At 39.3% G+C, this 26,716-nt stretch overlaps 1 protein-coding gene and 1 pseudogene across 3 annotated transcripts in view; one reads left to right on the forward strand and one right to left on the reverse strand.

Moving 5' to 3' along the window:
* Positions 1-26,716, forward strand: part of BICD1 (BICD cargo adaptor 1) — a 286,923-nt gene that overhangs the window by 202,284 nt on the left and 57,923 nt on the right. For all 3 annotated transcript variants that reach the window (XM_027768102.1, XM_006168070.3, XM_006168072.3), the window contains exons 3-4: positions 2,988-3,140; positions 10,131-10,556. In XM_027768102.1, the coding sequence (XP_027623903.1) occupies positions 2,988-3,140; positions 10,131-10,556 (579 nt within the window). The remainder of the gene's footprint in view (positions 1-2,987; positions 3,141-10,130; positions 10,557-26,716) is intronic.
* LOC102490341 (ubiquitin-conjugating enzyme E2 variant 2 pseudogene) lies at positions 16,805-17,170 on the reverse strand (annotated as a pseudogene).

The following is a 26,716-nucleotide window of genomic DNA, read 5'->3' on the forward strand; positions in this document are numbered from 1 at the left end:
ACAACCGCCCAAAAGAAAAAAAATATTTTAAAAAAAAAAAAAAAAAAAAAAGAGTTACGTTAAGTCATCCCCAGCCCTTCATATCTGATTGAGTTCTTCGTCTCCCACCTTTTCAATATCTCAATCCTTGGGTTGTCTTTAGCAAGAGTTCTTTTTTTATTTTTTAATTTTAGGTGTATGTTTGCTGGAGAGAGACAAAGGACAATGAGAGGGAAAGTGAGAAATCACCTTCTGAGGTGGGAAGCCATGCCACAGTCTCTTCTCCTCCCCTCTTGGCATGATTTTTAACCCTCCGAGTCAGGGACTCTTGAACTGCAGTCAGCCATGGTGGGAGTCTAGCCCCTTAACCACCAGGCCACCTGCTGCCTTCTTACCCTCCCCCACCCTTATGATGTCTCCTTTTAGTAATTTTTCATTCAGTAGTTCCCCCTTCCTCTGTGTTTTGTCTGTAACTCCCTCACTGTATTCCTGGTTGAGCCCAATCTCACTCTTGTCTGGTGGCAGTGGTCTTGAACAGTCTCCCTGACCATTTGAACAAGCATCAGCATAATTTTTTTTAACATTTGTCTTCTCACCCGTGTCTACCACCCCATCCTCCTAAGACTGCAAACTAGCAACTGTGATTTAGGGAAGGTGGTGTCTGCCTTTGAATGACTGTTTTTATTAGGCAGAACTGTATCAATGATTTTAGAACTGAGTGTTGCATTTTTATGTGAAAGATTGAGTTTTATACTTTGCAGTTTTCCCAGAAGCATAAGCAGAACCAGGCACCACTGTCCTTAGGGATCAAGTCAATAGGAAAAGAATCATCACGTTCAGGGATGAGTATAAAGGCAAGAGTCAGAGAGGGCTGTCTGAAGTCAAGGCCTGCAGGAAGCGAAGCAAGATGAGGGACACTTGAAGACATGCAAGGAAAATTAGGTATTCTTGCTGGGAAGCCCATCTGTTAGGATAGAAACCTTTTCCATTTTTCCAGTGCCTCAGGTTAGTCCTCCTGCAAAGGTAATACTGTGCTGACTTCTGTTCCTGTAGATGAGCTTTGCGTTGCATTTCTTTCGTAGGGCTGACGTAACAGAGTTCCCTGAACTGTTAGCAGAAGCTTGTATCACAGTTCTGGAGACGAGAGTCTGAAGTCGAGGTGTCAGCAGGTCATGCCGCCTCTGACAGGGGTCGGGCATTTCTTTCCTTTTTCTGCTTTCCTGTGTTCCCTGGCATCCTTGGTGTCCTTGGCTTGTCCCTGCATCGCTCCAATCTTTGCCTCCAAGGTCACACAGCCATCTTTCCCTGTGTGCCTTCACATACTCTTTCTTTCGTGTGTGTTCCTGTGGCCGTATTTCCCCTTTTTATAAAGATACTAGTCATATTGGACCTGGCCTACCCTACAGACCTCATTTTAACTTTCGTCTTTATAAAGATGTTGGGAATTACAACTTCAATCTATCATTTGAGTGAGACAGTTTGATCCATGTACTATTTTTTTTTTAAGAATTATTTATTTATTTTAATTTAACCAGAGAGGGACAGAGTGAGAGAAAGCGAGAGAAACAGAAAGTGAGAAAGCAAGCCACCAGGTCCAGGACTCGAGCTGTGGTTGGCCATGTGAGAGTCCAGTGCCCTTAACTACCATGCCACCTGCCAGCCCCTGTGCTTTTTTTTTATGTTATTCATTCAGAATCATGTAGTATGGAGTCTTTTGCACCTGGCTTACTTCAGGCAGCATTATATCAGTGAGATTCATCCATGTGGCAAGTTCATTGTCAGTCATCGAAGGCCAGTAATTATGGCCTAAAGGTCAAATGTGGGCCATGATTCATTTTTTCCCATATGGATATTCAAGTATTGCGTAAGAAAATGTTGTTAATTTCTATAATACTTTCTTTCACGTTTATCTTTGTTTGATTAGGAACTAATTAAATGAATACCAAATTTTAAAAAAATTCAAAAAATTTTCCAGAAAGTGTATGTGCTTACTAGAGAGACAGACAGAGAAAGAGAGAGGGAAAAAGCATCCCCAATGGTGAATGATCACGCCACAATCCCTCCTGCTCCATTTCTCTCTTCTTTGGGGGGTTTTGAACGTGCGCACACATGTGCCTGATGTTTCTCAAGCTGCCAGGCCCAGAGCTCCAGTCATGGAGGGAGCTACATAGGGACAGCTTCAGTAACCACCAGGCCATTGACTGGCCCTGAAAATAAATTAAAAAAAAAAATTTCCAGAAGGGTGCATGTGTGCATGAATGAGAAAGAGCACCCTGCAATGGGGCATGGTCATGCTGTAATCTTCTTTCCTTCATTTGTCTATCATGTCAGGATTTGGGGCACATGCATGTATGTGTCTGACATGATTTTTAAGCGGCTAAGGCTGGTATTTGAACTGCAATTAGCCACGTGGGATCCATCTTCCCGAACTGCTGAATTGCAGGGCCAGTCCTGAATCTTCAATTAAAAGAAAACTTTATAGCCCTTCTTCCCATGACAATCAATATATTACCTTTGTGTATATGTGGTTGCGTATATTTATTTACATATTATATATAATATTATATGCATGAGCTTTTATTATTTATTTAGGAGAGATTTTTGCTGAAGGGCATGTGTGCTTGCTGGAGAGACAGAGAGAGATGAAGAAAGAGAGTGAGAAATTACCCTTAGGGGGTATAGCCACCCCACAGTCCCTTCTCCTCCATTTTTCTCTCAGGATTTTGGGCATACATGCACATGCACCCAGTGTGAGTTTCAAGCCACTGCTTCTGGGAATCAAACTGTGGTTACCCATGTAGGAGTCCAACATCTTTACCACTTCGCCACCTGCTGGCACCCTGTGCTTTTAAATTTTTGACAGATACCACTAAATTACCACTCAAAAAAGGCTGCACCAATTATACTTCATGAGGTGTTTTATTATTGTTTTTAACTACCAGAACTTTATCTATACTTCATAAAATCTAGAATAAGGCAGTTTGGATTGATTTATTCTGTTGTTTCAGAACAATGAGATGGTGGAGTTACAGAGAATACGGATGAAGGATGAAATCCGAGAATATAAATTCCGAGAAGCCCGACTGCTTCAGGACTATACCGAACTGGAAGAGGAAAATATCACATTGCAGAAACTAGTGTCCACATTAAAGCAGAACCAGGTAAGATTTAAGTTTTCTTTTTTTAGTTATAGATGGATCTGTGTATTCTTACCATCAGGGTTAAATCTCCTCTTTGGGTCTCAAGAAGGAACTTGTCAAATTTTTTATAATCCCATAGTCTTCTCCCCACAATTTTATGTGCAAATCTATGTGCTAAATTTTCCCAACCCTACTGTTTCAGTCAAATGTGAAAGAAAAAACAATACACTTATCAGTAGTCTAGTTTATAATAAAGCTTTATTAGGTAAGAAGAAGAATTTGAGTTTATATTTTAGTTCATGTTAATGTATTTTAGAAATAAGTCAAATATATTATAATACATTTAATGTGATGACTTCACTGTAAAAGTTGGGGTCTATAAACTTTTTTATGCTACATCTTAAGGTCTCTTTTTTAATGTAAATTGCTTTCAAATCATAGAAGGTAAGTGATTATGAAATATAATTCAGTAAGAACAAAAATCATAAGACGAAAATGCCTGATTTCTTTTTCAACTGTAACGTGACAACAGAGATTACATATTCACATTTAAATCTTTGTTTCCGTAGTGAGGCTTAGATAGCTCCATTTTTCCTGATGGGTTTGCATTGTGGGTTTTCATGGTTATTAGTAATTGCCTTGCTGAAGTCTGTAATTTGAGAATTTATTTATGATTACTGTTGTATCAGGCGGTTATGTCGAGGTAAATCGGATAGTCAAGTTTTTTCAAGGTGCTTCCTCCATCATAGCCTCTATCTGCTCTCTGTACTGTTGTCTGTCGTCACCTCTCCTTCCAGGTGGGCAGGCTGTGGGCCAGGCTCTGTGCTAGGCTGGAGAGACACAGGAATCCACCGGGCGTAGTTCTTAGCCTCACTACACTTAAAAGCCACCCCCAATGTATACTTCTGTGTCCACTCATTTCCCAAGTGGATATCTATTCTGAAATAGCATTGGTTTTGAAATATTTAAGGGTTCAGAGGAGAAAGGAAAAATTCATGTATTGTCACACCTGGAATCTGGTTTCTGCCCATTGCCACGTCCCCCCAGCTTGGAGTGTTGGGGGACAAGATGTCCATTAGAGTGTGGTGGGATGCTTTAATTCCATCAGAAAAGGTTTTCCCAGACATCCCCACACGTTTTTACCTTATTCCTTCCCTGTGAGTTCCTAATCCACGTGGGTGTCTGAGGCTGGTGCCCCATGTGCATTTCAGGTTGTGAGTTGCCTGGGGTAAATGAGCTCCCGGTGGAGAAGTTTAGATTTGGGGGAATTTTTTTTTTTTTAATATGCTTCTCCGCTACTTCTTAAAATAAGAAAAATAATTTTCATGGCTTGTATTTGGGGTTGCTGATGAAGAATGTTGAGGACTTGAAACAAATTTACGTGACACACAGCAATTTAAAGTGGCTCTGACGTCCCGAGTCCTTCAGTCCTCACTGCTCTCCGGACAGGCAGCAGAGCGTGCAGACGGCCTCCCTGTAGAGTCTTCCGTGACTGCCTGGGGTAGACTAATTTACTCAGGAGGTTAATTAAGGCCAGTATTGGGTATTCTTGAAAGGCTGCCAAGGTATCCTGTGAGTGGTCATTAACCCAGATGCCATGTCTGTGGGAGTCGTGCTACCAGCCTGGCTGATTACTGCTCGTACTTTACCCGTGTCCCTTCCATCAGTGTGTGGAACACAGGGATCCAGTGGTTAACTCAGAAGCTTCAAAAAGGTAAAGAGAAGATTATATATCTCTTTAATTTTATTTTCTAGATGCCATATGGTAATTTCCCCAACTAAGTGTCCAATTAATTGATTCAAAATCCATACGAAGGGCCATTTTGGCTTGTTCCTTAACAAAGGGGTGCACTGAAGTACCACAGATCTCTCCCAATTAAGGAAAAGTGCGTTTCCCCCTGTTATTGGCCCTCATTTACTGAAGTTACATCTACCATAATTCTCTTCCTAATTAATGAAATAGTAAGTATAATGTTTTAATGAGAGCAATGAGGATAACTGACATTCAATCCCAAAATTGGTCTGGATTACTTTGTACCAAGCTCCCTATACTTCATAATAGTCCCCCCAGTTCCATCTGATATTTCTCTAAACGGCTAAGCTGCTGGCATTATAAAATGCTTTTAGGTCACGAGAGATCGTTCCCTTTTGAAGTTTTATTTTTCTTTTAACTATTTATTGATTATTTTCTAAATCATTGTTGGTAATATATCTCCTCTCTTCCCTAGATGGTGTCTGTTTATTAATTTATGTTTCCTTCTCCTGCCACTAAAATGTAAGACATAGAACAGGCCTGGCCTGAAGCAGACATTAAACAAATAGATGTTGAAAATACAGAAAATTATTTTTCTTTTTCTTACATTTATACTTCAAATGAGAGAGGACACTAAAATTTCAGATTACTATAATAAACTATATTAATTTTTATTTGGAATGCTAATTATGAAATACACGGACACGTTGAAGAATTGACTCTGAAACTTTAGCTACTTTTTTCAGTGGGCCAATTTTACCTTTTATTTTTTCTTCACTTACCAGAGAGTACTTGTGCTTGCCTGAGAGCAGAGATGGTGGGGAGAGAGAGAATCTATTAATGGAGCATAGCCACACTGTGATCCTTTACCTTTCATTTTTCCATCCCATCCAGCCTGAGCACACATGCTCACACACTGGTGTGTTTTTCAGGCTGCCAGGGCCAGGATTCAAACTGCCATCAGCAGTCCACGTACAGCGCTCAACCACTGCACTAAGGGGCCACCCTATACGTCTTTATATTTTTACCAACATACTTGAAAGAAGTGTAGGAAGAGAAGCAGAAGCCATAAGAAGTCAAGTTAATTGTCAGTTCCCCAACTGACGACCAGAAAAATCCAGTGATTTTACAAAGCTGTGTATTCGACAAGTGACAATAACAGAATCCACCCAGAGAGAGCCTCAGTAATGTCTCAGAAAGGGAGAGGCAGGGGAAGGTGTTCATGCGGTTTTAGAGCCTGTGCTGTGAGGCTTTAAGGCGGGTTTTTCATAGTGGGGCTACTGGTCGGGATAGACAGAGTTAAGTCAGAGCTTTGAGCTGAGAGATACAGCACACTGAAGATCTTGAAGTGATTCTGTAGAAGCTGTTCCAGATGGACCAGTCTTATCTTTCAGGAGGAAGTTTTTCCCTCAAGAAGCTAAGATTTCCTCTGATGTCTGATCCCAGTATTGTTTAAGATAGGAAGAAGGAAATTTGCTTAGTCCTAGTATAAGGCAGGAAATCATGTCAGTGTCATTTTTTTGGAATGCTCCAGTAAGAGAAGAAAAACGAACTCTATGCTCCAATATATCACCTAGTGAGCTGAAATGCTCAGTATATGTTACCTAACATTGAAAACTCGTGTTAAAACGAACAATTCAATCATACTTCTCTTAGGAAGAACATTTCCTCTGGGATCTTTTTCTGTGTCATGTCATAAGAGACCTAGAGAATGTATTCAATTAAGATCTTTTTCACGTAACCAGCATTTCGCGGATAGCTTTCAATGAAGCCATGCACTTTTTTCTCCTTTTTTTTTGCCAGAGGGTTCATGTGTTCATCAGAGAGAGAGAGACCACTCTATAGTAGGGTGTAGTCATGACACAATCCTTTTTCTCCCACCCCTGCCCTTACTAGTAAGTGTAATATGACTGGTACTGTCCATGCGCTATGAGAACTGATGGCTACTTTGAGACATGTCCTTCAAGGGGTCAGGTATGCCTCTTCATCCCACTGCTTGGGAAATAATCAAGACATTAAGCCACGTTAGATTATGTGACCCAGAGTAGAAGGCAGCGCAGTGGGACAGAAGAAGCCTGGTTCCTGGATGACCTCATAGAGCAGGGATTTCCTATTGGCCCCGGGCTATCTGCCTCCATACTCTTGGGTTGTAGGAAAAGTCATAACACATTTTTGCATAGAAAAACAGAAAAAAAAAATCATGACTTTTCTGAAAACCCAATATTACATGAGAGAGAAACGAATTTCTGTCTTGACTAAGTAACTCTACTTTAGATCTCTGTTACTACAGCCAAATATATGATACATCCAACTAAATCTAAAACTAGATCCCACACTGTTATCCTAATGTTTGCAAGACAAACCATTGCATTGAGATTATGTTAAGGTGAGGGGAGGTACCAGCAGATGATGTAATGGTTACGTTGCTGGACTCCCATGTTGTCAGCTATGGTTCAAGTCCCAGACTTGGCAGCTTAAAACTCACGTGAGGCACATGTACATACGTGTCCAAAATCCCAAGAGAAGAATGGAGGAGACGGAATTGTGGCATGGCCCGCCCCCCTAGGGGGTGATTTCTTGCTTTCTGTCTCTCTCTCTCTGTCTCCAGTGAGTGCACATGCCCTATAGCAAATCTCTCTCTCTAAAAGAGAAAAAAAGAAGAAAGGTGAGGGGACAGGGAGCATCACAAGGGGAAAAATAAAAAAATTATATAAAAACAATAATGGCCTGTGGTACCTATTTTTCAGGTTTTGTTTGTTTGTTTGTTTGTTTTTAAATTCTAGTTTAGGACCAGTTCATGGCCTGGTGATCTAGATGGCTATATCCCATGGCCAACTGCACAGTTTGAGTCCTAAACTCAGCACCTTAAGAAACACACTAGGTGTGTGTGTGTATTCCTAAAATCCTCAAAGGAGGAAAAGGGATTGCTGGGTACCATGCCCCATGGGCAGATGCTTTCTTGCTTTCTCTCCCTCTCTATCTTTCTAGTAAGCACAGATGCCCCCTAGCCAAAAAAATTAAAAAAAAAATTCCAATTTAAATTAATGTAAATACTAAAAGAGGGCTGGCAGGTGGCATGGTAGTTGCAGCATTGGACTCCCTCATGGCTGACGGCAGTTCAAGTCCTAGACCTAGCAGCTTCCTTTCTCTTTCCTTCCTTCTGTCTCTCTCTCTCTTATTCTGCCGTCTCTAGTCAAATTAAATAAGTAAATAAATAAATAAAGTTAAATAAAATCTTTTTTTTTTTTTGAGAGGTTTTTGCTATAGGGCACATGAACTGACCAGAGAGACAGAAAGCGAGAAATAATCCCCCCAGGGGGATGGCCACATCACAGTCCCTTCAACTCCATTCTCCTCTTGGGATCCTGGGCACGCAAACACACACACCCAGTGTAAGTTTAAGGCACCAGGTCTGGGATTCGAACCGTAGTTGGCTACATGGGAGTCCATCAACATAGCCATTATGCCAATCGCTGGTCCCAATAAAATAATTCTTTAAAAATATATATATAAATACTAAAAGAAATGTAAAACTATAGTCTCTATTAGTATCCAATATCATGATGACTTTATTATGTTACTTTTTTCTGTTTTTTTTTCCCCCCCCCCCTAAAAAAGTCATTTGTTTATTCAGCAAATTCTTATGGAAGACTGGAATTCTGTTTTAAATACTGTAAAGGAACATCAAAGCAATGTAAGGGACTCCTAAGTTAATGAAAAATACTTTCTCTCTCTAAGGAAACTACAATGCAGTTGCAGAAATAAAATGTTTATTAAAATAATATGCCATAAGTGCTTTGGAAAAGGTCCCGGGGAAGACATGTAGGCCCAGAGGAGAGATCCTTGACACCTGTGGGCTTTCTTGACCAAGAGTGTGTTTGAGCAGCTCTTATTTGATTGCAAAAAAAAAAAAAAAAAAACTATATTGATTACATATAGATAACAATATTTTTTTTGTTATTGGATAATTGTAATTGTTCCTTACATATAGATAACAATATATTTTTTTGTTATTGGATAATTGTAATTGTTCCAGATTCTATCCTTAGGCACATTAAAAAATATTTTGCTTTCTCATTTCACCCACAAACATATTTTATTGAGATTATGTTCTTATTGTTATCTTTTAATTAATTTATCTCTGGGTAGAAAGAGTTCCTCATTATTAATAAGGAAATAAAATAAAGCAATAATGATAATAAAATCTTAGATTGTGGATAATTGATAAATTATTACATAGTAAATTCCTAATTTATTAGGCAAATAGTGCCCGCTTTTTGACACTGGATTTTATAAAAGAAATCCTAAAACATTAGACACCCTTTTCATTTCTAAGATTTACGTACAAGGGCCAGCAGGTGACATGGTGGTTAAGGGCACTGGACTCCCACATGTTCAACCCTGGTTCAAGTCCCAGACCTGGTGGCTTGCTTTCTCACTTTCCCTCTTTGTCTGTCTGTCTGTCTCTGGTCAAATTAAATAATAATAATAAATGAAGTTACATAAAATAATTTTAAAAAATAATTGCATATATACAAATATGTACAATTATATATAACATACTATTAAAATGTCTAATTATGTGTATACATACGCACACATAATTTCTTTTTTCCTTTTTTATTATTTTAATTTCTTTTTTTCTTTTTTTTTTTTGGAGAGGTTTTTGCTATAGGACGCGTGCGCTCTTCTTTTTTTTTTGGAGAGGTTTTTGCTATAGGGTGCGTGCGCTCGCCAGACAGACAGAGAGAGACAGAGAGATAGAAAGCGAGAAATCACCCCCCAGGGGGGATGGCCACGCCACAATCCCTTCTTCTCCATTCTCCTCTCGGGATCTTGGGCATGCACGCACATGCGCCTGACGTGAGTTTTAAGCCACCAGGTCCGGGACTCGAACCGCAGTCGACTACGTGGAAGTCCAGCGACATAGCTATTACGCTAACTGCTGGTCCCTTTAATTTCTTTTATACATTCAATCACTATACATCGCTACTGCTTATAAAGTGAATTTACCCAACGTGAATACACTTCACACCAATTCAGTTGAAGATATGATATACATTATCTTCAACCGATAATACCTCATTTCTAATTATGTATGTTACCCTTAAGTGTACACTGAGTGATTGTTATGATTTATTTTGTAGGTTGCTGTTAACAATTTTTTTTTCATTATTAGGCCCACTAGAGTGTTTAATGGCAGTTTTGTAAGACCCAAATTTTAGTTTTATGAATCTTCTTTATCCTATCTGATTCAGGTTGAATACGAAGGCTTAAAGCATGAGATTAAACGATTTGAGGAGGAGACGGTGCTACTGAACAGCCAGCTAGAAGATGCCATCCGATTGAAAGAGATTGCTGAGCACCAGCTGGAAGAAGCCCTTGAGACCTTAAAAAACGAAAGGGAGCAGAAGAACAACCTGCGGAAGGAGCTGTCCCAGTACATCACCCTCAATGATAACCATATCAGCATCTCAGTAGATGGACTCAAGTTTGCAGAGGACGGCAGTGAACCGAACAACGATGACAAAATGAATGGGCATATCCATGGGCCGCTTGTGAAACTGAATGGAGACTATCGGACTCCCACCTTAAGGAAAGGAGAGTCTCTGCACCCTGTCTCTGACTTATTCAGCGAACTGAACATTTCAGAAATACAGAAATTGAAGCAGCAGCTCATGCAGGTAAGACTTGACTTTGTTTAGGGCTGCTAGGGTGAGTTTCTTGTAGATTCCTTGTGATGTGTTGTGGGGCTTATGATGGTCACATTTTAGTTGCAGATTATTTTTTAAAATATGACGTCTTCAACTAGCAACTGGGAAAGTAACAATATTTTAGAAAGACACGACAGAAGAGGTGTTGAAGAGAAATCTCTCATTTGCATCACTGAGTTCCTAAAGAGACAAAGTAGATTCCAGACAGGTCTGAGAAAAGACGGAGCCTTGATGCATTCCTGACTAACAAAGAATTGTGAAATGAGAGAAAATGCAGTTTTCTATCACGAGAAACTGTATATATAGCGTCTAGGTTAAGGGTTGCATTTCACAGTCATACTTTAAAGCCTTAAAAGACATCAAGGGTATCCTATATAGAAATTAGCCAGGATATCATACGGTTAAAAATACAGAGCAGGTTTGAATTTGAAACCAAATGTTCCCTCTAAAATGAGCTAGGTCTTTTTTTTTTTTTTTTTTTTTTTAGGAAAGTTTTTTCACTAGGGCACAAGTACCGAGAGATTTTTGCTCTAGGGCACGTGTACCCGCTGGAGAGACAGAGAGACAGAAAGTGAGAAATCACCCCCTGGGGGGGATGGACATGCAGCAATCCCTTCTCCTCCATTCTCTCAGGATCTTGGGCACGCATATGTGCCCAAAGTGATTTTAAGCTGCCGGGTCTGGTACTTGAATCATAGTCGACTATGTGGGAGTCCAGCAACGTAACCATTATGCCATCCGCTGGTCCCAGGCCCTCCATTTTTAACATCGTCAAATGAAATGTCTTGTAAAGAGTCTGGGTCTTGAACCTTAGTCTCTTAGCAAACCTTCTAGTTTAGGCAGTCCTCTCTGCCATCCTGACAGCACTGCTAATGGAAATGTTATCCAAGAACAGCAGCAACGTCGTCCTCTGGGGGCCTGTTTGTACCACAAATTGCTGGGCTCCATGCTGATCTACTGAACCAGGAATCTGATTTAACCAGCTTGTTAGCTGATTAATTTGAGGATTAATTGTCAACTCAATCTTATCCCTCCTAAGTTCTTCAGGTAGAGCTGATAATTAGAAGCTGTTAAGACTTGGACAGTTATTTTTATAACAAGGAGAAAACCTCCACAGAAACGATTCTGGGAAAAATGAGATTAGCAGAAATAAGTGAGAGCAGAAAGCTGGGGCCTGCAGGTGGCATGGTGGTTAAGGTGCTGGCTCCCACATGGTTGACTGTGGTCGAGTCCTGGACCTGGCAGCTTAAAAGTCACCCAGGCATGTGTGTATGCCTGCCCAAAATCCCAAGAGGAGAATGGAGGAGAAGGAATTGCAGTGTGACCATCCACCCAAAGGGTGACTTTTTGCTGTCTCTGGCAAGTGCATGCACCCTATAGCAAATATCACTCTCAAAAAAACAAACAAAAATGACGTTAATTCTTTAATAAGTTTATTTTTTTTAATTATTTTTTGGAGGAGTTTTTTGCTATAGGGCACGTGTGCTTGCCAGAAAGACAGAGAGAGACAGAGAGACAGAAAGAAAGAAGGGGCCCCCCAGGAGGGATGGCCACGCCACAATCCCTTCTCCATTCTCCTCTTGGGATCTTGGGCTCACACACACACACGCCGCTCAGCATGAGTTTAAGCCACCAGGTCCAGGACTCACACCACGGTCGACTACATGGGAGTCCAGTGACATAGCCATTACGTCAGCTACTGGTTCCTGTTTTTGATACCATATCAAGAGTTACATATTGTGCACTTTATCTGCCCAGCAGTTGTGGCTGTTCAAAAAGAATTTGTTTTACAACATTTAATTTTTCAAGCAAGATTAGAGAGCATGGCCACTGAAAGAAAATAAATTTCATACAGACTCTCACCTGACTGACAAGTCCATTTCTGTGTAGGTAATTCTTTCTGTGTCTTCTTGCTCAGTTTACACTAATACAACTAGGGCGACAGAAAGAGAAAACATGTTTTCCTTTGAACAAGTTTCACATGACAGACATATTCATCAGAATTTGTGTGCCAAAATTGAATAGCATTAAATAGAATTCATACAAGGTTTCTTTTTTTTTTTTTTTTTTTTGGAGAGATTTTCACTGTAGGGCGCGTGCACTCGCCAGACAGAGAGAGACAAAGAGACAGAAAGCGAGAAATCACCCCCCAGGGGGGATGGTCACGCTGCAATCCCTTCTCCTTCATTCTCCTCTCGGGATCTTGGGCACGCACGCACACGCGCCCAGCGTGAGTTTTAAGCCACCGGGTCCGGGACACGAACCGCGGTCGACTACGTGGGAGTCCAGCGACATAGCCATTACGCTAACTGTTGGTTCCCCATACAAGGTTTCTTAATGTATCATGCTGGTGGCTTTGGGATAAAAGGTTAGTTAAGATGTTTTGTTTCTTTTTACTTGGGTGGCAGAGTACAAGACATTATGAAGAGAGAATTTTTAACCAGGATACTATTTGCTGAAGACTCAGAGCTGTTCTCAGATTTAATCCTAAATGCACTATGAATTGGGGAATAACAAAGTGTAAGAAACATGAATATTTTAATAAAAAGAATGGTGGAGAACATGTAAGTTATCTGCAAGAGAGTGGTTCTTAGCAGAATGTCATCTACATTGGGAATGGGACAAGTCCTCACTGTTGAGACTGTCTCTTCTCTCAGTTGGAGGTGGTTAGGCATCACTAGTCCCAACCCATTCAATGCTGGTTCCATCTCTTCAGACAAAGTGATAACCAGAAAAGCCCCACATAACTTCAAATGCTCTAAGGGTCAGCCACTAGTTGAGAGTCATTCTGAGAGGGGTAGCATTTTACTGTCCCCTAAACTGGGGATAAATTATACCTTCTTCATTCAAGCATTATGAAAACTCATGAGTTGGTAGATGCAGTGTTCAGAACAGGGCTTGGTGCACAGCCCATGCTCAATGATCGTGTTGTCATTATTCAACTCTGTAGTCCCTTTAACTTATCAAATACTGGATTCATTTGGCTATTATTATTATTATTATTATTATTATTACTGTTATTAGCTGTTATTATTAACTACTAGCTCGAGAATAGTGATCTCAGAAAGGCCTGTTGTTTTAAAAATAATGAAAAGAATAATAACAATAATACAAAAAAATGATGAAAAGCCATTTGATGATGATGATGTGGATAGTAATGTTTTTGTCTTGACTGATATGCAGAGTATTCCTGTTGGAAAAAGGAATGTAATACACTGTAAAGATATATGTGACTTAGTGTGATATTAAAAAGAGTATGGTAATAAAAAATTGATAAAGAGAATAATAGCTACTAAACAAAACAAACAAACAAAAGCTGAAGGGCCTGGTATGAGTATTGGCAGAAACACAGGAAGATTTGTGTCATGTCTCACGATTTGAGAAAGTCTAAAAAGGGATGTTCATTTAGCAAAATATTAGGGTGAGAGAAACTTTACTGATTTGACCCTCCTTCAAAATACCTGAAAGCTGTGTGCCTTCAAACCTTCCATCCAGCACTTAACTAATGTTAACAGTTTGTAAAGGTGTAGAGGGGCATAGAGGGGGCCTTACTCCCAGTTTCCTGTGAATTTAGCTATGAAAAGCAGGACTACACAGGAAGGGCTCTGCGACTTCCAGCCTCATACCAACAGCGCTAACTTCTCATTTTTTCTTAAACAGAGTACCATTTATTTTTTTTCATCAGGATTTTTAAAAAAGCATATTTACTTTTTCTAAGAATATCTTTCATTCTAACTGTTCAGTCCAAGTTTAACAGAATGTATCTTCTGAAGAATTATTTCCTTATAGTCTGATAGTTTGCCCTTAGCTTTTCATCCGCTTTATATTTTACACAAATAAGTTGTATAAGCATCACATGATACATTGCCTAGAACTTGTTATAATTCACCCTGATATTGATGAGGCTTGCCAATAATATGGCCATTCTGATAAACAGTGGTACTCGTGCACCCTGAAGCACACGTGTGTGTCGATGTCTTTGTTCTAGACGTTCTGAAGAGGACCTTATAATAAAAAGCACTGCCATCAGCAGGTGGCATAGCAGTTATGTCACTGGACTCCCACTAGGCTGACCGCAGTTCAAGTCCCGAACCTGGTGGCTTGAATATCACACTGGATGCATGCGTGTGTGTGTCCAAGAGTCCAGGAAGAGAAGGGATTGTGGTGTGGCCATTCCCTCTAGGGAGGTGACTTCTCACTTACCCTTTCCCTGTCTCTGTCTTTCTTCAGTGAGCACATTTGCTCTAAGGCAAAAAACTGTTTTAGAAAATAACACTGGCTGGGAACCAGCAGTTAGCGTAATGGCTGTGTCGCTGGACTCCCATGTAGTCGACCGCGGTTCGCGTCCTGGACCCAGTGGCTTAGAACTCATGCCGGGCATGTGTGCGTGTGTGCCCAAGATCCTGAGAGGAGAATGGAGGAGAAGGGATTGCGGCGTGACCATCCCCCCTGGGGGGTGATTTCTTGCTTTCTGTCTCTGTCTCTCTCTGTCTTTCTGGCGAGCGCACGCGCCCTATAGCAAAAACCTCTCCAAAAAAAGCCAAAACAAAACAAAACAAAAAAAACAGCACTGGCTGAAATGCTTGGGGCTAGATGTGTTTGGAAGTTGAGTTTTCCTAAGGTTGAAAGGTCATATACAGGGACCAACAGATGGCATAATGGCTATGTTGCTGGACTCCCATGTAGTTGACTGTGGTTCAAGTCCTGGACCTGGTGGCTTAAACTCATGCCAGGCATGTATGCATGTGTGCCCAAGATCCCAAGAGGAGAATGGAGGAGAAGGGATTGTGGCATGGCCATCCCCCCTGGGGAGTGATTTCTCACTTTCTGTCTCTCTAGTGAGTGCATGTGCCCTATAACAAAAACCTCTCAAAAAAGAAAAAAGAAAACAGAAAGGTCATATACAACATATACCATATCTGTTGTGATGTAATCCAGATGCGGCATTCAAGGATCAAATAATGTTTCTGTATTGAGATATGTGACTATTGGCACTAAGAGAGGGGGAAATAAGGACCATTAAAGGCCTCACTCAGTCAGGTGCACTCTGTGCTCCCGGGAGTTTAGGGCTGTCTGAATACTGACACCACGTGAGTGATGAGAAAACTTCCATTTTGAGCTTTTTAGACTTTAAAGTCGTGACTGTCCAGGTAAATCTCTTGCTATGTTGTCGGGCAGCTAAGGTTGTGTAGACCTTAGCTGTAGAGACCACCCGCATACTTGGAATTTGACAGTTTGTCTTTTCACAGCCCCTCTTTCTCTGAGCGTTTCTTTGGGCATGGGTCTAAAGCGCTGCACGTGAGAGGAGACCGTGTACCTCCTATTCCAGCACCTGCACTTAGTTACTGTTGACGGTTTGTGACAGTGAGAAGGGCATGGGAGGGACAGAACATCCTGAACCAGGCAGAAATGTAGCTTCTGAGATTTTATTTATATTTTAAGACTAACTTTAATCTCAAAATCGCATATCCATACACCTCTCTGTTTTTTATTGACCTCATTTCAACCTAAAGGCATGGTTTGTTAAACAAAACTGTAAACAAATATTTACCATGTCTGTTACATGTAACACATAGGAACAGCTTTTAACAGAAATTCATTGATACACCCCCCCCAAACATTTTTTTTATTATAAATACAGGTATCAAAACAATCCTGAATATATTTTTGATACTACTATTAGTCAGCACCCACAATCGCTTCAAAAATTAACACAATTTGTGACAGTATTCATTGTGTCTGCTACCTTAAACAATTTCCACTAAGCGAGATGGATAAAGCATGCCATTTCTGTTTTTCCTTCTTGAGATTTTTTACTTTTCAGAAACGCACATGCTTACACCACTGCCATCTGACACTTCTTGCCACGCTTTCATCTTGAAAACTCGAATTCTATTTCGAGTACTCCAGGCTTATGTTTAAATGAGAGTGCCTTAACAAGAGAAAAAAAATCATGCTGCATTTTCCCTCTTGTTATCTGAAAACATAATGGGTGTACGTATACTAAATATATTCTTACAAATGTCCAGTCATGTTTATCAGCTGAAATTCTTTTACTTAATGTGTGGATATTTGCGTTGTGATGTTTAATCAGACATTTATATAAGTAGAAGGTTGTTGATTTAAGACAAATTTGAGAGGCTCTAAAATTAATTGTTGTACGTTTGTCCTTCTGGTGGCTGTGGAAGCTTCATATTTTCTTTGGACATCACTAGACGTCATAGCTCTTGAAGGATAACTTCAATGCTGTAAGAGTTTTGCCATTTTGCTAACACTGGTATGCTCTGTGCACCCACCATCCCACTGGACTTATTTATTCCATTCCTATTAATTTTTGTTACAAATCTAACTGATGGAGGAGCTTCTGGGTATTTAGGTCCACATTCTACTTTCAGGCTATATATTCTGTTTTCATAATTTGTCCTTGGCCCAATAATCATGCCTGTCCACCTTGTAAGTGTCATATCTTCATCATCTTCAAGGCCCCAGCTAACCGTACCATCGCTTAGTCTTTTTTGTCCTTCTTCAAGTTCTTCCAACAAGCGAAAATTACAAGGAACTTTAACTCCTATGGAGACCACCATCTACTCCTGCAGCCCAACGCAGCCGGCTTCTAAGATTTTATTCCTTATGTTTAACAGCCATTTTGACAGCCAGTTCTATGGCATGGTGATAGGGGCAGCTGGATCCCACATGGCCGAAGCTGCGGTTTGAGCCCCGGAGCCAATGGCATGTGTGTGTGCCCAAAATCCTAAAAGGAGTGACAGATGGAGAAGAGTTTGCACTGTGACCATGCCCCATGGGGAGTGCTTTCTTCTTTTTCTCTGTCTCTGCTAAACCCATCTGCCCTCTAGCCAAAAGAAAAAAGAGAGAGAGAGAGAGAAAGAAAAAGAAAAAAAAAAGAAATAAAGAAAATAGCCCCTTTGATTGATAGGGGGAATCACTTCAAGAGGTCTGTTGTACAACATAGTGCCTACTATGTTTAATAACACTGTGTGGTATCCTTAAAAATGACTAATAATTTTTTAATGATAAGTATGTAAAGTAATTATTATGTTAATTAGCTGAGTAGCACCATTCCACAGTGTATACGTAGATTTCAAAACTACATATTTTATATATGTATATATATATGTATATAAATATATACAATTTTTCTTTGTCCAGTAAAAATGAACCCTTTTGGGGGCCAGCAGGTGGCATGGTGGTTAAGGGTGCTGGACTCCCACATGGCCAACTGTGGTTTGAGTCCTGGACCTAGTGGCTTGCTGTCTCACTTTCCATCTCTTGCTCTCTCTCACTCTGTCCCTATCTGGTTAAGTTAAAATAAATAAGTAAAATAAATAAAGTTAAATATAATAATTCTTTTAAAAAATGAACCCCTTTGAAACAGCGTATCTAGGCTATACCCTCTTAACCTTTTCTTATCTTACAAGGCTCCATCTATGTGCATACATGGTGTTTTCTCAGCTATTACTTACTTAGTTAACCTAATTCCAGGAGAAAAAAAAAACGCATGCTCGTTTCTGCCCTGGGTGTCAGGAATGTTGGGTGAGTTAATTGCTTCTTTGAGGCTCATCCATAAGGGGAAGGTAATAAATTAGCTCCACTACCAGCCCCTAAGATGCCTTTGCTGGAATTAGGGAAGAAAAGAAAAAAGTCCCAGTTTTCAAGATATCCTACTGCCATCTACTGGAAAATGGTAATAATAAACATAAAAATCTGCAAAGATTGCAATTTAAGTACTGCCCCCACTGTTATATTATGTACAACCTACAGAGTAACACCAGAAGGCCAGGTGATAATGCCGTCTTCATTTTAGAGTTTGTTGTAACATTAAATAGGATGGTAAGTGTGAAACTCTAAGTCATGCTAGTAGTTTTTGAGATGCCAAAAAGATCCCCATTTTCACTTTATTTTTTATTTGCAATTTACTATAGGGTGTGTATGCTCACAGGAGAGAGAGAAAGAGAGAGGGAGAGAGGGAAAGTGAGGAATAACCCCACAGGGAGATGGCCATGCTGCAATCCCTTCTTGTCCATTTTCCTTTGGGGATTTTGGGCATGTGTGCACACATGTTTGATGTGTTTTTTCAAACCACTAAATCCAGGACTCAAACTAGATAGCCAGCCAGTCAGCCAGCTGTGTAGATCCAGCTGCTTTAACCTCCATGCCATCTGCTGGCCTCTACTTCCCCTTTATATAGTCAATACATTAACCATAGAAGGACTGGAAAAAGGCAAGTGATGGTAAGCCTATATATCTAAATTAGGGTGTGCTCCCCCCCCCACAGCAAATTGGAGTGAATATTTTACCAAATGATATTTCTTCCTTGATTATGGGATAAATCACAATAATATTTTAAATTTAGCCAATCATGTTAATTTTTCACGTAACATAGAAGCATGTATACAAAAACTACAGTAAGAAAGCATATTTTATTCACCTACTAGTCGCTATAAGCTTGACAATAGGCCTTGATAATGAACAGCTCAGCTAATGTCTATCTGTGTTCATTAAGAGAAAAATTTCAGGGTATTATTGGATAAATTAGTTTGGCTTTTTGGTGCCTTCAAGACTTTTGTTTTAAGTAGATTATAATTGATGTTTTCCAGTGACAGTCGAGTACTTTAATTAGTTTTATTAGAATGAAAATAAGTAGATCCTGTCTGGAAAAACTAACTAAATTACTCAAACTATTTATGGGAGTCCTTTATACTGTGCTAAAATTTCTGCTTTGGTAAATAGCCTCTGTTTAACTTTATATCCACATATGTTAAATTAAGCAAGAGGAAAACTCTTTGGATTTTTTTTCCCCTAGCAGCACACTGGATATATAGTTTCACATGTAGTATAAGAAGAGAGAAATGTTTCTATAAAACTGAAATTAGTATATTTCAATTATCTTTCCAAGTGCAGAAGAAATATACTATACATATAAAATATACATATTATGTTTGCATCTAATCTATTAAGAGCAATTTAAATCTTTCCTATAATGTTGGTAAATGATGATGATAATTTGCTATGTGTCCTGTAAGAGTTCAAAGCAATATTTATATATGTTCTTAACTGGTTTTTACTTTCAGGACAACCCATGGTATAGTGATTGAGACAGCTGGATTCCACATGACCAATTGTTGTCTTGTTTCTCAGGGTGCTACTAACAACCATGTGGGGTAGATAGTATTATTATCCCATTTTACAGTTAGGGAGACTGAGACAAACCAGCTGTGTCATGTGTTCAAGGTCAAAATTCTAGTAAGAATAGTTATGCAGAAAGAAGTTCAGACAAATCAAATGTTATCTCTGCTTAAGCAAGACTTACAGAATATTTATGGAGTGAAACTAATTAAAACAAAATTGGTCAGTATCTAATTTTCCAACCAGTGACATAGTTTCTTAGTATAAAGTTGACAACATACATTTAGTTGTTTGTTTCCTTGAGGGCATGTGTATTCACCAGAAAGAGAGAGAGAGTCAGAGTGAGAGGAGAGAGCACTCCCCATGGGGTATATCATGTTGCAATCCCTTCTCCATCTGTCTCTTTTTGGGATTTGGGGCACATATGCACACACACCTGGCATGTTTCTCAAGGCACTGGGCCTAGGACTTGAACTACATCATCAGTCTGTGAGACTGACTGCCTGAAGCACCAGGACACAGAGCTGGCCCAACAATATAAGTATCTAAACTATTACAAACTTTATGGTTAAAGATACCTTCATAAAGTTTATAGACAAACATAAAGTTTATATCCTTTTTTCCACTATATCCCAGGAAATAAATGTGTGTGTGTGTGTGTGTGTGTGTGTGTGGATGTGTGTGTGTTTGTGCATGCATGTGTATAAAAATAAATCTAGGGCTGGCCCTGTAACATAGAGGTTAAGTGCTGTGCTTGGAGAGCTAGATCCCAAATAGCTCACAACAACCAGTCAAGCCCCTTCCCTGTCAGTTTGAAAAATACTCTGGGTGCTGTGTGTGCATGCCGAAGTTGTGACCCTTATGGCATGGAGAAATGGAGGAAAAAATACTGCAGCGTGACCGTGTCCCATAGAGGAATGCTTTCTCTCTGTCTCTGGCAAGCACACATTCCCACTGCCAGCAAACAAACAAAACGTCAATCTGTACTCATGACCACCAAGGAAAGAGTCTAAGGCAGTTTTTTTTTTCAACAGATTTATGGAGATATAATTCATATTATAATTATAATTCATACAATAATTCAATAATATTATATATTACACCGGTCTAAGTGGTTTTTTAGTATATTCACAGATTGAGCAACCATCAATTTTCAAACATTTTTCTTCACACCAAAAAAAGCTATATATCCATTTGTATCACTCCTCATTTTCCCAGAATCCTTTTGCCCTAGGCAATTAATGATCTACTTTCTGTTTTTCTATATTTCATATAAATGGAATAACACAATATATGATCTTCTTGTTCTTTCACTTAACATTTTCAAGGTTCATCCATGTTGTAATGTGTATTAGTATTTCATTCCTTTTTATTGCCAAGTAATATTCCATGTGGATATACCACATTTTCTCATTCATTTTTCAGTTAAAGGACATGTAAGTTGTTTCTGCTTTTTAGCTATTATGAATAATGCTGCTACAAATATCTTTGTACAAGTTTTTATGTGCATATATGTTTTGATTCTCTTGGGTAGAACCTTAGGAGTGGAATTGCTAGGTCTGTGTTTTACCTTCTGACTGACAGACTGTGTTCGAAAGTGGCTGCATCATTTTATATCCCCAGAGTAGTGTATGAGTGTTCTGGTTTCTCCTTCTCAACACTTATTGTTATCTGCTTTTTTGATCACAGCTGTTGTAGCAGATATGAAATGGTGTCACATTATGGTGTTATCTTGCATTTTCTTGATAAGTAAAGATGCTGAGCATCTTTTCATATGCATATTGGCCACTTGTATATCTTCTTTGAGAAAATGTCTATCCAGATCTTTTTGCCTATTTTCAATTGATTGCCTTCTTATTTCTGAACTCTAAGAGATCTATATATAAATCTTTTATCAGGTATATCATTGGCAAATATTTTCTCCCATTCTGTGGTTTGTCTTTTCATTTTCTTGATGGTGTCTTTTGATGCACAGGAGTTTTTACTTTTAGGACAACCCATGGTATAGTGATTGAGACACCTGGATTCCATGTGGACAGTTGTTGTCTTGTTTCTCAGGGTGTTCAAAGCTTGGGCCTAGTGGCTTGAAAAACATGCCAGTATGTGTCCTTGTGTGCCCAAAATTCCAAAAGAAGGGAAAAATGGAAGAAGAGATTGTGACATAAGTATTCCCCATGGGAGGTGCTTTCTTGGCCCCCCCCCCCCCCCCACAATTCCCCCCTTTGGACCCCCCCCCCACCAGATATGCCCCCTTGAGCATACGCACCTTCTGGCAAATTTTTTAAAAAAGCTTTTAATATGGATGTGTGCTCTTGCTTATTGTGCCATACAAAACCATTGCCTACTCTAAGGTCTTGAAGATCTATGGCTAGGTTTTCTTCTAAGAATCTTTTTTTTTTTTTTTTGGAGAGGTTTTCGCTATAGGGCGCGTGCACTCGCCAGACAGAGAGAGACATAGAGACAGAAAGCGAGAAATCACCCCCCAGGGGGGATGGTCACGCCGCAATCTCTTCTCCTCCATTCTCCTCTCGGGATTATGGGCATGCACCCACACGCACCCGGCGTGAGTTTAAGCCACCGGGTCTGGGACGCAAACCGCAGTCGACTACGTGGGAGTCCAGCGACATAGCCATTACGCCAACTGCTGGTTTCCTTCTTCTAAGAATCTTATGGTTCAGCTTTTACACATAGACCCTTGACTTATTTTGACTTAATTTTTGTATATGATATGAGATAGCTGTTCAGCATTACTATTTGCATGTAGAAGTCCAGTTGTCTACACATTATTTGCTGAAAATATTGTTCAATTCTTAGCTCACTGAATTGTCTTGCTACTGTTGTCAAAAATCAATTGGCAATAGACAGATGGGTTTTCTTCTGGACTTTTGATTCTGTTCCATTGATCTGTAGATCAAGTTTTACGTTAGTACCACATTATCTCATTACTGTTGTTCTGTCGTCATTTAAATTTTTTCCCCTTCATTTATTATAGAGTGCATATGTGCACACATGGGAGAGAGAAAGGAAGAGCCCTCAGTAGGGCCTGCTCATGCCATAATCCTTACTCCTCTGATTCTCCGTCTCATCTGGATACTGAGCATGTATGCATGTGCCAGGCGCATTGTCACCAGGGCCAGGATTCAAACCCCAGTTGGCCATGTTGAATCCAGCTCCTTTTGGACGTGCTGTAGCACTGGACCTGTAGTCACTTTTAAGATAGAGAAGTTTGTTCTTTTACAAGAACTTTTTTGAAGATTATTTTGACTATTCTGGATCCTTTGCATTTACATATGAGTGTTATGATTAGTTTGTCAATTTCTGAAAGAACTGAGATTTTGATAGGACTTGTGTTGGATGTGTAGATTAATTTAAGGAGTATTGCCATCTTAATACTAAGTCTTTTGATCCATGAACAGGAGATGTTTATTCTTTTATTAGGCTTATAATTTCTTTCAATAATACTTTATAGCTTTTGGAGTTATAAATGTTCTATTCCATTTTGTTGCTAATAATAGAAAATACTTGAAATCAAACTCATAGAAGTAGAGTGGTTACCAGATACTGGCAGGTGATGTCAGAGGATAGACAGGGAAGAAGGAGAGGCTAGTGAAAAGGTACAAAGTTCCAGTTAGGAAGAGTAAATTCTAGTGAGGTATTATATAGTATGGTGACTATAGTTAATAGCAATATACTGTACATTTCAAAATTACTAAGAGGGCTGCCCTTGTAATGTAGTGATTAAAGGACCTGGATAGGGACCACAGTTGGTGTAATGGCTATGTTGCTGGACTCCCATGTAGTTGTCCATGGTTCGAGTCCCAGACCCGGTGGCTTAAACTCCTGCCGAGCACGTGTGTGTGCATGCCCAGGATCCTGAGAGGAGAATGGAGGAGAAGGGATTGCAGTATGGCCATTCCCCCTGGGGAATGATTTCTCACTTTCTGTCTCTCTGTCTCTCTCTCTGTCTTTCTGGCGAGCACACGTACCCTATAGCAAAAAAACCCTCTCCAAAACAACAACAAAAAAAACCCCACCTGGGTACCACCTAGATGACTACAGATCAAATCCTGGCCCCAGCATGCTTGAAAAATAAACTGGACCTGTGTGGGTGTGAGTGTGTGTATGTACGTGTGTACCCTGCCCTTTTGGGAGGTGTACAGATATCATCTAATAAAAAAAAAAAACTGCTAAGAGAAAGAATTTCAAATGTCTCATCACAAGGAGAGAAGTATGTGAAGCGATAGATATGTTAATTAGCCTGATTTAATCATCCTATGATATATGCATATATCTTAACATCACATTGCACCCTTTAAAAATAGACAACTAGTATTTGTCAATAAAAAGTAGTGATTTATTGAGCTTAATTTACTTAAAATAAAATTCATTCTTTTCATAGCTTGTAAAACAGCTTCAAATCCATTTGCAGTTGAGGTCCTCATATGAATGTGCAAATTTTGATTTTTTTTTAGCCCTTTGCAAAAGAACATAACAGTTCTTGATACATGTGAATGTGTGTACTTAAGTGCTAAACATGCAAGTGAAATTAAAAGTAATACCTATAGGGTATTGTGGGACATAATAACATACACTGGACTAAACAGTCTACAAATACTGCATTAGGTTTTCTGACAAAACCACAAGCCTAACCATGAAAAATAAAAATCTCAGTTCCAGATAGAAGATAAAAATTATAGGAAGAGAAGAGAGAGCTCGTTAGTCATTTTATAGAAGATTATAATTAACATATCAAGTGTCTCTTGGATAAGTTCTTCACAAATGAAGATTAAAATAGTGACACCTAACAAATATAGTAATGGTAATCTTTAGAGTGCATTCATAAATGCGTAGTACAATGAATCTTTAATGGTATGAGTACCTGCTTTTTGAAATTCAAATACAATTTTAGGTACTTAAGCTTTAATAGCCGAGTGATAATGTAAGGCTGGAGTTTTACACAATTATCTGTAATTTATAGGTTTTTTTTTTTTTTTTCCAGACCAATCTTAAGATTGTCTGGAAGACAGATATTTATATGCATATATACGAAATTTGGAAACTATTTCCTATGCAGTTGATTTCATCAGAGTTGTATGAGTGTGGCAAGCAGTACTGCATATGGAACATGCACATACGAAAGACACGTGTTCTATTTAATGTTTGCTGAAAATGCTGTTGTGAAGAATAGCATCCAGAGTTATCTTTCAGGTTAGAAAATGTTTATGTCGGGACCAGCAGATGTTATAATGGTTACATCACTGGACTCCCACGTAGAGGACTGAGGTACAAGTCCTGGACCGGGTGGCTTAAAACTTACGCCAAACGTGTGTGCGTGTGTGCCCAAAATCTCAAGAGGAAAATGGAGAAGGGTCTGTGGCATAGCCATCGCTCAAGGGGATGATTTCTTCTTTTCTGTCTCTCTGACTCTCTGGCTAGTGCACATACCCTATAGCAAAAATCTCTCTTAAAAAAAAAAGGAAAGAAAATGTTTCTGTTAATTCTCTACTGACAAAGTATGGAATGAATGGTTTTCTAAAGGCGTTACTTCATTTCTCCTAAGTTTTTGCCTCTAAAACAAGCATGAAATACATTTAGTATATTTTGTTTGGATTCCATTTTAATTTTATCCGAAGACTTTTCTTATTGCAGGGCTTTCTGGAAATTGCTTTATCTGTAATCCTGTTTACTAATCAAATAGGTTGATTTTTCAGAGCCAGTTCACTTAATTTTCAAAGAAAAAGAAAATGCAAAACAAAAATCCTTCCTGAAATAATCCATTTTCACTGAGATTGTATGTAATGCCAGTAATAGAATAGTAGATCTTTCAACTCCTGTATGAAAAATTCAGATCTCTTGGTTACGTATCAAATACTACATTACACTATTACCTGGTTTTTTTTTTTTTTTGCAGAAAATATTATTGCTGAATAATCTGGGTAAATAAATTCATCTTCAGCTATGAGGATGAGATCTGTCATAGCTGATGAAACTCAACTAAGAAAATTTGCATTCAAATATTATATATCCTGACTCTACAATGAAAGAGTTGCTTTTACGTAGATAAAAATTTGTGAGAAGAGATACATTTGCAGATAAAAGCATTTTGGTTGTGGAAGTTAGACCACAACTAACCAGTGTTAACAGCAACTGACTAGTATCTTGAGCATGAAATTCACTGTCTTATGTAATCATCAGAATGTCACTATGAGGCTGGATTTTTGTGCCTCTCATATAGAGAACTAACCTGAAGTTTACCCAAAGTCACAAAGGTGTGTAAACATTGGTACCAGCATTCAACTCCAGAGCTGTCTGATGCTGTAGCCCCAGTTCTTTACATATAAAAGTATTCTTTGGAAATATTTTTGTTTCCACAACCATAATGCATAATCTGTGGAATGTGTTCCTGTTGTAATATAGACAGGTGTTATTGTAAAATCAAGATACAACTCGGGGCCAGCAGGTGGTGTGGTGGTTAAGGATACTGGATTCCCACATGACCAACTACGGTTTGAGTCCCAGATCTGGTGGCTTGCTTTCTCTCTGTCTCCCTCTCTTTCTTTCTCTCTTGCTCTCACTCTGCCCCCCTCTGGTCAAATTAAAATAAGTAAATAAAGTTAAATAAAATAATTCTTTTAAAAAAATCAAGATACAACTTAAAAACCTCCAAGTAATCATTCAAAATAATAAAACTAGGACCAGCCTCATGGCCTAGGCCAAGGAACTAGATACCCCATGGTAGATGGCATGGTTTGAATCCTGGCCCTGGGATCAACGTGCTTGACATGTGTATGTGGCCAAAATCCTGACGGGTTGGAGAAATGGAAGAGCAGGGATCGCAGCATCACCATATCCTATCGAGGGGTTCTGTCTCCCTCTTTTCTCTTTTCTCTCTTCTAGAGAGAACACAACTCTAGCTCTGCTCCCCCCCCCCCACGAGCTAAAACACTGAAACTGTATTTTAAGTTCTAATATTATAAATATGCACA

Source organism: Tupaia chinensis, unplaced genomic scaffold (assembly GCF_000334495.1).
Source record: "Tupaia chinensis unplaced genomic scaffold, TupChi_1.0 Scaffold145519_1, whole genome shotgun sequence".
NCBI lineage: Eukaryota > Metazoa > Chordata > Mammalia > Scandentia > Tupaiidae > Tupaia > Tupaia belangeri.